Source organism: Meriones unguiculatus, chromosome 6 (genome assembly GCF_030254825.1).
Source record: "Meriones unguiculatus strain TT.TT164.6M chromosome 6, Bangor_MerUng_6.1, whole genome shotgun sequence".
Taxonomy (NCBI): domain Eukaryota; kingdom Metazoa; phylum Chordata; class Mammalia; order Rodentia; family Muridae; genus Meriones; species Meriones unguiculatus.
This window is the reverse complement of record NC_083354.1, coordinates 84,477,159-84,490,339: the sequence shown is the minus strand read 5'-3', so window position 1 is coordinate 84,490,339 and position 13,181 is coordinate 84,477,159. Positions and strand designations below refer to the sequence as shown.

Below are 13,181 nucleotides of genomic sequence, written 5' to 3'. Positions count from 1 at the left end.
GGAACCACTAGGAAAACTGTGGTTGTAGAAATAACAGCTTATTGAGTCTGGTTCTCCAGTTAGCCCAGAAATGAGACCTTTTATTATTGAGGAAGAAAGGGAATGTGACTTTGAGCACAATGGAGATGAAATTTCCATCAGTTTGATAGGCTACGAATGACTGACTTAAAGGTAAGTGAAGTAGTACTTCCTACACACCCACATTCATGAACTAAGGTTCATACCTACTCTCCTGATTTGGCATGAAATATTCGGACATGTGGGAAACCAATGGTGTCAGAAGCAAAGGTTCAGGGACAATGCCACTGAAGCAGGATTAAGCGGCTGGCGATCTCTACAAATGGAGAGATGTTTTTGGGATAACTGTAAAATTTTGTTCCTGTGGGTCCAATGTTAGGGGTTGGAGAAGTGTATAAGTGAAGTCTCTCAACTTACAAAATGAGTCTCTCAGTATGAGACACAAGTAGGGAGGAAAAAGGGGAACTGGCTTTTCTGAATCTCATACTCTGATCGTGAGCCTCGAAGGTAACATTTAAAGGAAAGCTTTCCTGGAAGGCATACACCAGACACATCTACAGATAATAGAAAACTTATTTCTATTCTGTGTTACAGACATGCCTTGGCATGTGTATGGAGGAAAACCTTCAAGTGTCAGTTATCTGCTTCTACTGTGCGAGTCCTTGACCCACTAGGCCACCTCACCAGCCCGCTGAGCGAGCGTGACTATGGAAACCACTCTTCTCTGATGAGGCTGGAGGGAACCGTGCAGAGCCTGACGGTCGCACTTAATGGCCTTTGTTCTGCTGCCTGTGGTTTGAACACTGCCTGGGGAACAAATTGGTGTTCGCTTTACTTTTTATTTATCATAAGAAATGGATTGACATTTATTCTTATTATCTTACTATATGTGAGATGTTGGCAAGTTCTCTCTCTCTCTCTCTCTCTCTTTAGCAATAAAATAATTTAGGCCCTATCTAGGTTTAGCAAGCTCAAAACTCCAAATAGCCCATATTTTTTTAAAATTAAGTTTCAAATACTCTCAGATTATCATAAGATCTTCAGATTGAATTACACTCAGTGTTTGCCTCTATACTCTCTCAGGCTTACACAACCACTGAGCAAAAACATTCAGAGAAGCCCCACCTATAATTATGCTGAACATGTGTGAAACTGGTCTTCCCTGTCAATTTTCCTTACCTGTGCACTGAAATACTCCATGGCTCTATCATTCCAGACAACAAGGCCCAGGGAAGCGGACTTTGCCTCTTCACTGCAAATCCCAGAAATCTGCACATCAGTGTTCAAGTATTCTTGAACATCAGAATGATAGCTCCCTGGTCTACCAGAAAATTTATTTAAATGCAGGCGGCTCCTTCATGGATCTGCTTTGAAAGCTGTGTGTTTCATTTTGTAGGTCATACATGTAAACTGAGGGCTTTTTGTATCAAAAGAGCGGCTTCACCAGCTTATGAATATCAGTACTAAGCTGAGATTGCCAGCTTGTCACATCAAGAAAGATCATTACTGCTGCAAATGTAGGCTGACTAAAGTACCGTTTGAACCCACATAATTTGTAAGAGACAAAATCGTAAGTAGGCAGAATCAACCCATGCTTTTATTTTCATTGCATATAAAAAGTTTTATATGAAGGTATTGATGTACAGTACTATCCCCATGGGCTGTAAGAGAGGCTAAGAAACCACCAACAGACTCAGCATCTGCGATGCTCACACATAAGTTACCACTCTGAAAACATACCCAAAGAAACGTAACGATTAAAAAAACTGAAATCGGTAAGGATGTGTTTTCTGAGTATAGTGTCCCGTTTGTACTGTTTAAAACAAAAGTAATCAAATTCCTTTGGGCCAGGGCTGCTAAAATCTACAGTTTGTGTCAAAAAACAAAATGAAATAATAAAGAGGCTCTTTTTTTTCCCTAGAAAAAAAAAAGAATCTGTCTTTTTGCTATGTCACGCGTTCTAAGAGCTGGGCTACAATGGGAGGTGGCCACATACTCCACCAGGAACTGCTCGTGGCTTCCAGGACTAGCTGTTTTGCAAGGTTATCCTTCACAATTCCACACGGGCATACGTTTTACTGTAACTTTTAGAGATGTGAATTCTTTATGCTATGTGAATTAGCATCATCATGGAATTATGTTTAGGTAGATGACTTAAATGCGCATATCTATCCGTGTTTGTATGTATATGTATTATACATATAGACTATGTATTATACATATATAGATTTGGTTGATCTTGGAGGAAAAAAATGTATTAAGAATAGTGTCAATTTCTTGGAATGACAGGAAGCTGGTGAGCAGAGGACTAACCAAGATGAGTCACCGAAGTCTCCTGTTTCAAATCAAATTCATCTTCCTATGAGCTCTAGGAAGCAAAAAAGCCATTCTACAGTCACTGGAGAAGAATGTTTCCCTCCTATATGTTTGGGAGTAAGAAAAGCAATCCCACCTGTCCAGGTGAAGGAGCTCCCAGGACTCAGCTGGTGAACAGGCTGACCACCTGACCATCTTGCTCCATGGCATCAACGACCTAAGAGCTTTTTTCTCAAAAGGGTCAGATGGTTCTCCATCAGTGATCAACAGTTTTGTCAAATCCAGCTATGGCCAGAAATCCAATCAGTGAGGAGCATGGATATGAAACGCCCAGCCCGAGCCTCGCCTAACTTTGAAATGCAGCAAAACAGAAGAAAATATTGGTTACAGTTAAGGCCCAGCCCTGGGACCAAAGACCTGCAGCTATGTTATTTAAATTTATATATCTTTATGTATTTTATATTTTTCTTGAATCTTCCATAAACAAGCTCTATGATGACAAGACTATATTACAGAAGAAAAGAAAAAAATGTACAAGGAGTATGTATACACACCATTCATTCTCTCACCAAGAGTTTTCCAAATATGTCAACACCATCCCGTCGCGGGACGATGTTTTAATAAGAACTGATAATTTACAATTAACATTACAGTATGTACATCGCAATAAATACACAGTTGTAAACAGACAAACAAGACTGTATTACAGGTAAGGTCATTTGGTGAGAAAAATGCATGGCACAAAAAAAAATAAATAATGCATTAAAAATTATCATAAAGCTTTCTGTAAGATCTGTTTCATTCAAGTTTTTTTTTTTTTTTCTTTCCTTATCTGCAATTTGTTCTACCTACACTGTTTACCTGGGACTTTTAACCGATGTGAATGAAAACGAAAGCATTACTGTGTTCGGTAACTTGCAAGCTGAAATGTACTGGTTTTGTGCAACCTTGGACTATGTTTTCCCCATACAGTACCCAGATATTGCATTTTCTTATGGCAGTTTGTGAAATGTGAAGCCACTTGTATGAAGACGTTCATTTTAGTTCAGTGTGTATTGTGAAGCACACTTTGGCGAGACAGTGGGCAGGGGCAGGGGCCCGGTGAGGGGGTGGGGTGGGAAGCGGATGGCTTGGTAGGTCTAGTCCATTAGTCCCTAACTCTTGGATAGTATGTGTTCCTCACAGCTGGATTGTCCATCAGTGGATATCATTACAGCACAGTGTCATTAAAAACCAACACGCTGGAAAACAGAAGCTCCATTGGTGCCGTTGTGAACCCTTGCAGGTTAGGATCTGTTTATGACATATTGCTGCTTTAATTTTATGATGATGATGATGATGATGATGATGATGATGATGAAGACTACAGGCACTCTGTCAGGGAAATGCCATGTGCAGGGAGAGAAGGAAGTGAGGACAATTTGGAAAAGGGAATACACTCTAGACTCTCTGCCTTTCCTTCTGGCCCTCCTTCGGGGATACATAAAATGAAAAACAGGTGCCCCAATGTTTTGTGAAACCTCTGGTCACACAAAGGCAGATTAGGCTCCATTTACTCTTTACAAGGAAAGGAGGCTGGCACTCCAGCTATTTGATTCTTACCCTGACCTATGTCAAAGACCAAAAACACATCTGTATCAAAGACTCAGAGCGTCATTTGGATTCAAGAGATTGAAGAAGGGTTTAAGTGCAACTTGACTGATCTCCCTAGCTTATGACTTACTTTCTCAGTTACTAGGCCCCAACGTCTTTGAGAAGTTTTATACCTGTATTTTTTTTTTCAGACTTACAGTTTCTCTTAAATGTTTCATTTTCAATATACCTCCTTCCCTTTAGTCCCCATTTGGGTGCTGATAATAATAATAATAATAATAATAATAATAATAATAATAATATGAACTCCAGACACTACACCAAGTACAACTAAGGCCCAGACTAAACACGTGCTGCCGTCAGCAAATTAACACTGGGGATTAATCTATAAAATCAAGAGAGTGTTTAGTGCTGGAATCCACAGTTCTCTCTTGATGTTGTACTGAGGCAGACTCATACAATCCAATGTTTTAGATTCCATCCCATAACTACCGTCCTGGTGCCAGGGGCACCATCAGCTCCCCTTCAGAGTGTCTGAAGCAGTCCTTCCTACTGGACAAGCTTACAGAGCAATACTAATCCACAGCAACTTGTACGTGTTACTGGGCTATCTGTTAAGGGAGAGCAGCTGCTGCTCTTAGAATCACTTTCCCCAGCTCTTCCTCATGGAGGTCTTACTTCCACGGGCAGTTCAAACAGTGGTTGTCCTGGTATTTGCTGACAGAGTCAGCTAACATTCTTAAGAAGTGCCTACACAGCACCTAGCATGGTTTTCCTCTGCAACCTCAGAGCAAAAGCTGGTAATGACACAGAACCATATGGTAGAAATGAGCATCAACCCTAACCTGACAATCTATTTCTTTTTTTTTCCCCAGTCAGAATGGTAATGACACACTTGATAAGACCCCACCTAGTGAATATGGGCAAAGGCTGGAACACACATTAAATAAAGCAGCACGAAGGGTCAATGTTTTTCTTCCTCTAACTGGATGTGAACAAGAAAATAATCATGAAATGTGTGAGTGGCTACAAGGACACAGGACAGAAAAAAAAAGTCATCAGAAGGCAGTAGGTAGGAAAATGCCTGAAAAAGACTGTTTTAGCTATAGGGTATTTACCTCAGACACCACCAGCTGATGCCTGAGCATCTATGAGGCTTAAGACACATTGGACAGAATGCACATCAAAGCAGTACAGAGTAAATTCTCACTTCGAACACAGTCAAGGAAGCAATGAAGGAGAGCAATTCTCCTGGCTGGGGGAGGAGTGAAATCAAAGTGGAGTCAACCGACACTTACAAAAAGGGTTTCCGGCAACAGAAATTTGTTTCTGTTTTAAAGTATGGAAGTCACCAGTATATAAAACAATGAATCACTACAAATCAGTTAACTGCTATGAACTCTAAGGTGCGAGTAAAATTCATAAATGAGATTTATCCAGTGTAAGCAATGATCTGTACTGAAAACTTGCAAGTTACTCCTTAGGGGGAAAAACAAAACAAAACAAAACAGTGGCAGATGAAGTTCTGAACAGAGTTTGTTTTTTTTCTTTAAATATAATACCTCAATACATTTAATAATAAAAGTAAGCTCTACAAAAAATCTGTTTTACATATCATACAAAATGTAGAAGTGAGTGTGGCTCGCTGAACCACACTCTTCAGTCATGTATCAGGAAGACTTGAAATTAGAAAAGTATGCAATTTCTGTGGCTCCATCCTGCTCCTGTGAACAGATCCAAGCTGTGTCCGGTTCGTGACGTTTTCATCGCTTCATCAGGGAGTTCACTCCGTCCACCAAACGCAAATGCCTTCTTCTTAACATTTCTGCAGACAAGCCAGAAAGGAACCCTGCAGCCAAAGGAACCCTGCAATCCAATCAACTTCCGGGCAGCCCAGTGAGCCACGCTCCCTTGGAAAAAAACAGCTGGAGTTGATTTTATCTGCTTTGTCAGCTTTCCCGAGCTGAGACCATGTCGGAATCATGTTCGTGAAGACCTCCCCCCACCTTGCTCCGATGACGTGGAGGTGAAAGAACTGGTTACAATATTCCTGAGCGCCAGACTGAGTAGTTCAAGGTCAGTTTTGTTCAACAAACGTCCTGGCAGATGACAGTGAGGTGTGACCGTGGTTGTGGCATGTGACATGCACTTTGGAAAACAATTTTTTTTTCTACTTAAAAAAAACAAAAAAAACAAAAAAAACAAAAAAAAAGCATGACAGTCTTTACACTGTTACGTGTCAGGACAACAATCATCTACCGCGCAAGTTTCCGGCTGGCTTTCCTCTCCTTCCGCCACAGCCTCCTCTTCCACCTGCTCGTCCAGGGGGATTTCGGTGGACTCCGAGTCCTGCGTACACAGAGTCTTGGAGTCGCTGCAGCTCGTGTCTTCCTCCACTTGACTCCCACTGTCCTTTTCGGTGTCCGACTCGACATCTTCCTCCAAGGTTAGTTCAAACTGGAATTTTTCCGTTTGGCCCTGCCGGCCCTCCTCTTGGTCGTCGGGTGCAGGGGAGGGGCTCTGAGGGATTGTGCTCTGGTACCACTCGCGATTGTCCTCCAAAGTGTCCAAAATGTCCTGGGCATCGGGATGTACGAGGTCTGCCCACGTCTCCCAGAGCGGATGAACGATATAGTCGATGAAGCCCACCTGGTCGTAAAAGGACAGACGACCCAGTGAGACTGAGAAACTCGGAAAAGCTCAACCAGACAAACCGTGGTCCCCCACAGAGGCTGCACAGGAGACTCCTAACCCGAGTTTGGGAAACTGAGCCAGCAGGTCATGTAAGCATTGCTACTAGCTGGCCGAAGTTAGAACTCTTATCTCAAGGGATTCTTCCCATAGAAAGAATACTAGTTGTTTACACAGTTAGGGCCTGAACTTTTTTGGGGGGGAAGAGCCAATTTGTAGAGAGTCCAGATAACTGAAATATGCCGAGCATTCTATGTAGGCACAACGGAAGACTGTAGTGCCATATGTGTGACTACAGGACTGTAAGTCATGGGAAAGGTCTTTGAGTCATCAACACAAGTGAAATCGACATGTCAAACCCCTACAAACAAAACCAAACACTGTGGTCTGAGGACAGAGTAGCCACATGGTTCGGCCCTTTCCCGGCGCCACGGAATTACCTGTGATTTTTCCACAGAGGCGTTGTGCTTGTCACACATGGGACTTATCTCCATACCACGCTCCCGCTCCCGGTCCCCCTGGCGGAAGAACTCCTCCATTATCCGGTCTGTCCACTGGCGGTACAGCTGCAGAGGCTTGGTGGGGTTGCTCAGGTCTGCGCAGTGCACCATATTCTGAAGGACCTAAGGCGGATGGAGGCATTCCTGGTTCAGCTCTTTTTGGTTTGAAACTAGGAAACTGACATCGGATGACTGTGACACTTAGAATGCACACAGTGCCAGACTGATTTCAAACAGCTCAACCATGATGTGCCCCTGTGGTTCACACCTGTATTAATAGTTCTGAATTATGCCACTTCTGCATTTGAGTGTCTCGGGAGACGCTGTTTGTGTTCATCGAAAATTAAATTCTTAGCTGCTCAAATGGTCTGATTTCAGATGTTAAGTTTTTGTTTTTGTTGATACTATTATGTGTAAATGAACAGGCCAGTACCATTTTACCTGTTTGACTACAAAGGAGTAGGGATTATTCTGTCTATGCTTTGCTGATATATTATGTTTTCCAATTGTGTGTTTTTATGTTTTTTGTTTGTTTGTATGTGTTTTCCCCCAGTTTGTTTGCCTGTTTGTTTGCTTTCTAAGGAGAGAAAAGAAGGAGAGACGGGAAGGATTTGAGTGGAGTTGGGGAAGGGGAAGCCATGATCAGAAAATATTGTATGAAGACTGTTTTTTTTTTTTTTTTTTCAATTAAAAACGAAGAAGGACCAGGCCACAGAAGAAGACAATGCAGCCACTCCTGATGTTATCTGATAGACTAAGATCAGAAGGAAGAAGAGGAGGACCTCCCCTATCAGTGGACTTGGGGAGGAGCATGTGTGAAGAATGGAGAGGGAGAGTGGGATGAGGAGGGGAGGCGGGAGGGGCTTATGGGGGGAATACAATGTTAATAAAGTGTAATTAATAAAATTAAATTAAATTTAAAAAAAAAACGAAGAAGGATAAGATAAAGGTCCTGCCTGTAGCTTCTGAATGTGTGAGACGAGACAAGCAGACACTGCTCTTGTCTCATTCGGTCACTAGTGTGTGCATAAAGAACAAATGAAGATGCTCTGTACCTGGATCCTGTCCGAATAGTTATCAAGGAGAAGGACCCCAGAGCTTGTCACCTTCTTAGTTTCCACCATCGTCTTCAGATCAGCCAACAGATTCATGTGCTTTGACATGTCTGTCGCAAGTACCTGTCAGGGCAGAGATTGTCTTGTGAACAGAAGCCAAAAGGAAAAAGCATTTGCAAGTGAACAAAGAAATTATTTTGAGTTTTGGAAGGAGTGGAGAATCACTCACTCTGAATTGTGATTATGAATTGTGAAATAATGATGTGTGGGAATGACTTCTTCTTGGGGAACTCTTCCTCACTGAGCCCAGATAAAGATACACAACACAGAAACGTCAGGCACTAACCCACACTTTCAAGGTAAAAACACCATCCTCGTCTCCGTGCTTGTTCTGAATGAGGGAGCCATTACTGCTATAAGGTGCTGGCTCAGGGCTCCTCACACAACATTTAGGGTACACAGTATCGGTTAGAGATTTTTTTTGGTTTTGTTTTCATGATCAAAGACATCAAATGATGTTTCCCTGTGTACAACAAAACTTAGAAGTGCACTTTAGGGGCTGATAAGATGGCTGAGTGAGTCCCCATGCCTGATGACCTGAAGTGCTTCCATAGGACCCAGGCGGTGGAAGGAAAGAACTGACTCCCACAAACCATCCGCTGAGTCCATAGCTACACCGTGGCGTGTGTGCACGCACATACACACCAAACAAATTCAAGAAACCAATGTAATTTAAAAAAAAAAAAAATGAAGTCTACTTTTGTAATACCTATAGATCTTCCTGTTGCCAGATTGCTCTGAATCGTGTCCACAGGGAGAAGAGTCGGGATGAGGTTATCTCAAAGTGGCTGGGGAAAGACTCCATTGGAGTTATGGCGGTGGGGGGTGGGGGGGGGCTGCATATGCTGAGTCACCCCGCTCAGCCTGCCACTGGACAAGAGGAGCTCAGAAAACAGCCTGCTGAGTGAGGTCATTTATCCTGACCACAGCTGCTAGGAAGAGATACGCTACCACGGAGGAAACCCCCCAGCCACACCAGAGGCGGTTTCTACAAGTCCGCCGCCTAAATCTAACCTGACCTCATCTACGAGAACTCTGTATCGCTTTTATCAGTTACTCACAATGTCAATGACCATTTTCCTTAAAGATTGTCTTTGCTTTTTGGTCAGATTCTGGAAAATGTCACAGTTTTCCTCCTGGAGCAACTTAAACCCCACAGCCAAATGATGGTTCTCTAAGACGGAGGAGTCGTTGTACATCAGGGCCAGTTCCGAGTCTGAAAGGAAGAGCAGCAGCGTGTCACCAAGGCTGTTTAATTAATGTCAGTCTCACTCTTCACATTCTTTGCCATCCCCAGCACTCCAGAGGCTGAGAGGGCAGGACGATGGAGCTGAGGCCGGTTGGGCGCACCATATAAGCGAGTGAAAGCAAATCCCCAAGTTGTGTGATGCTTTATGTTTAGGATGATGTCGCCCCTGTACTTCACCTTTACCCAAGAGCAAATATGTCAAAGAAAAAAAAATCTAAGAGTCAAAAGAGCACTGTTGCCTTAGGAGTGATTTACAGTTTGGCTGATATGTGGTCCTTCCGGTCAGTTCTTGGAAGTGTTAAGCACTATGGGCTCAGCAAACCTGGGCATTATTCCTCATATGTGCGTTGAGCCTGCGTTGTCATCCCCAGATAACTGTGGAGTACTTCCCTGATACTGTGTATGGATGGTGGGTGCAAGGTTGTTTGTGCTCGGAGCAAGCTCCAGAGCAGTATTCAGTTTGGTCATGGTGCTACTTATTACCACCTCCCCCACCCCCCCGACCCCACCATTTCCTCTTCTGAGGCCACTGGCTGTGCTCTATGCCTGTGACCTGCCTTTCCGGCTTGCCTGCTCACAGCTTTGGACATTCATACACACACACACACACACACACACACACACACACACACACACATACAAGCAGGAGAGTGTAGACTCTCAGCAGTGGATGTTTAAAAATGTTGTTCCATCTCACTTTGACTGGAGAAATCAATACTGTTTAAAAGTACCGCCCAACTAAGTGTTACTTCTTTCATGCGGAGGACCAAAGCCTTACTTTTAAATAGTCTATGAAAGCCCGTGGTTAAACATACAGAAGTTAGAAACTTAAAGCGATACTGAGCACAAGGCATTGCGCATACACAGCTGAATCACATTAAACAAGCAAATGCTGGTAGGAAGGCATGGTATTGTCGAACTCAGAAACAGCGTGACCCAGTCCAACGGGGCCCTTTCATGGGAATAAACTCTTGCATAGGTAAGGGACATGAACATAAGGATTCACTTGGCCTTACACAACTACTAATGGGTTTGTGTTCCCCTTGAAGAGAGATGCAAGAGAGAGGCAGGGAAAGCTGAGGGGCAGCTGCCTCCATGAAGGTGATCCGTCCCATAGAGGCAGGGTCCAAGGGCACTGGCTACACTGGCCTTGGCCAAGGAAACGATTCTTTAGGGGCTGGAGAGGGAGAGCAGAGGTGAGAGTGGAGGGCTGATATGTTGCTCCAGTCTGATCCTTTTACATACCCACTGGGACCAGGCAGTAAAAGCTTAGTTTTAATTTTAAAAAGACAAACAAATAAATACTACCATTGAAGAAACTGAACTTCAGGGCCATCATTTAATTGCTTCTGCCTGTCAGACAAGGTGCACGGTCCCTTGGTGAGGTGGGAGGTTACAGTCTGGCGCATCACGGAAGACGCTAACCCAGGACTTGTAAGTCGAGTCCTTGAGGTTCAGACTCCATATAGTGTGTACACAGTAAGGGGGGGATGGGAGGCTAGCTGAGCGCCCCTTCTGCAGAAACCACCTGTTCTACAAGCTTTCTCAATGGCTGAAGGCACGACGGCTCATTTTTCCTCCAATGCCTCCGACACTCTGGACCACCCAGTGACCATTATCACGTGCGCCCAGTTTGCTCTTATCTCTGAACATGGTCTCCCTCCTTGATGTTCCCAACATCCTTAGAGACCAACTCTCTAAACAAAACTAAAGATGACTGGAGGACATCTGATTTACACTAGACCGTATGAATCCTCCTTTCTTCCTAACTTAAAAAGCACCAAGAAGAGAATATCCTAAGCCACCATATTAAGAGGACTCTGTTGTCCTATGTTATAAAGGGTTGGCGTGCTACATTGCCATTGCTCGCACCTCTCCTAGGAAGATTTGAACATGATGTCCATTCATAAACGAAGGAAATGAATCTTAGGAAAGGTAATATTGCCAATATCACACAGCTGGTGCACTCTAGGGCCAGTATTTAGAGGCAAGCTGTCTCTAGACTCTTCCTGTTAAGCTTTTACTGTAATCTTCTATAGAGCTAACAGAGAATCCGCCTCGCCCTGAAATTCTCATTTCTTTATGGGAAAATGTTTGTATTGGTGCTTCAGCTTTATTGCTAAGCTGTTTTTAATCTTCTTCATTTTAATTTTGATAATGGCAGGGCCTTGCTCCCAAATCCTAAATCTGTGTCCTGAATCACCTATGGAGCCCTGCACATAGCTTCAAACAACAACCCAGTGTGCTACTGGCATGGCCAAGTCCTGTTGGACCAGCGAAATCAGGGGACACTCGCACACCAGCCTAGACCCAGGAAGGGAATTCTTTTATCCTGGGTCATGACAAAGCAAAACAAAAACAAAAAACAAACAAACAAACAAAAACCAGGAACAGCTTTTCATGCACTTCAGTAATGGGCCAAGAGTGATTAACAGCCCAAACCCTCCATGAGGAGAATGCTGTTTCCAAAGCCACCCAGGCCCAGGAAGCACGTGTTCCTCTCTTGGTTGTAGGAAGGGTTGTACGTAATTACTCTCCTTTCACCTTAGAAGGGGTGGACCAACATGCCCCATACCACTGAGCCCTGACAGATTTCACTAAAGCACAGATTTATTCCCCGACCGAGGTCACTTTACCGGCAGATGACCTGGAAAAGCTGGGCGCTCATGGTACCAGTCATGGCAGGTGATTCTAACTTTGACTTTCAGCGCTTTACCCCTGTCACTGCAGCAAAGAAGGCTCTTGTTCAGGACACACTCAGAAACACAAGCCAACACTTGGTCCAGTGACATTGGGAGCTCCCAAGCAAAGTCATTCCATTCCTGCATCACCTGAAAGGTGCTGAAATAACACAGTCACTCGGCTTCTTGCATCCTATAAGTGGTTGGTTAGAAGTACTAAGGCACATCTTAGGTATCTCTATAAATACTTCGTAATACAGACTATCAGTATTCTCTTTACACCAAGAAATAGAATCATCAATGTCTTCAAATCTAACAGACTACTAAAAAACACCGGAAACCCCAAAAGGAACTCCAAAAACTCATCCTCAAAATTCTGCTCCTCCTAAGCCCTGTCAGAACCCAAATCTCTGACACATGCTTCCACAGTGACACACAACCAGAAGAACAGATACAGATGTATACATTCCTGTATGTTTATTGTAGGAATTGGCTCAGGTGCTTATGGAAGCCACGTAAAGGCCTGGACCGGCAGTGTACAAGCTGGAGAGCCAAGAAAGTCAGTGGCAATTCAGGCCTGAGGAAGGGAATGAGGTTAGGAGAGACGGAAGTAAATGATGAAAGCTCTAGTTCAAGTCTAGAGCTCTACAAACAAGCAGCATTGATAGAGCAGGGGATGATGACAATCACCATTTGCCTCCCTTCACCTCATCTACTCCTGTATTGGGCCCTTATTGGTTGGGTGACGATACCCATTCACATGGGGCAGGGTAACCTGGACTTGGTCCGCTGATTCTAATGCTAACTTCTTGCAGAAACACTCCTTCAGGCTCACCTGAAATGAAGATATTCCAGCTTCCTAGGCATCATTGGAAATTAACTATCACAACTTAGACTGCAAGCTTGCAGAGGGCAAAGACCTGCATCGCTTTGCCAATGGCTGCCTTCTTACACTAAGGCCTAAGGGTTTCTTACTGACTGGGCGGCAGTGTATGTAGACTTACATAAATTCTATTTC

At 43.7% G+C, this 13,181-nt stretch overlaps 1 protein-coding gene across 8 annotated transcripts in view; it reads right to left on the bottom strand.

Moving 5' to 3' along the window:
• Positions 1-1,593: 1,593 nt before the first annotated feature.
• The window catches only part of Pde4d (phosphodiesterase 4D), an 820,129-nt gene continuing 808,541 nt past the window's right edge, over positions 1,594-13,181 (bottom strand). For all 8 annotated transcript variants that reach the window (XM_060385704.1, XM_060385705.1, XM_060385706.1 and 5 more), the window contains 4 exons: positions 9,295-9,449; positions 8,174-8,296; positions 7,059-7,241; positions 1,594-6,576 (listed from right to left, as the gene is read on the bottom strand). In XM_060385704.1, coding sequence (XP_060241687.1) covers positions 6,160-6,576; positions 7,059-7,241; positions 8,174-8,296; positions 9,295-9,449 — 878 coding nt within the window. In that variant the 3' untranslated portion in view covers positions 1,594-6,159. The remainder of the gene's footprint in view (positions 6,577-7,058; positions 7,242-8,173; positions 8,297-9,294; positions 9,450-13,181) is intronic.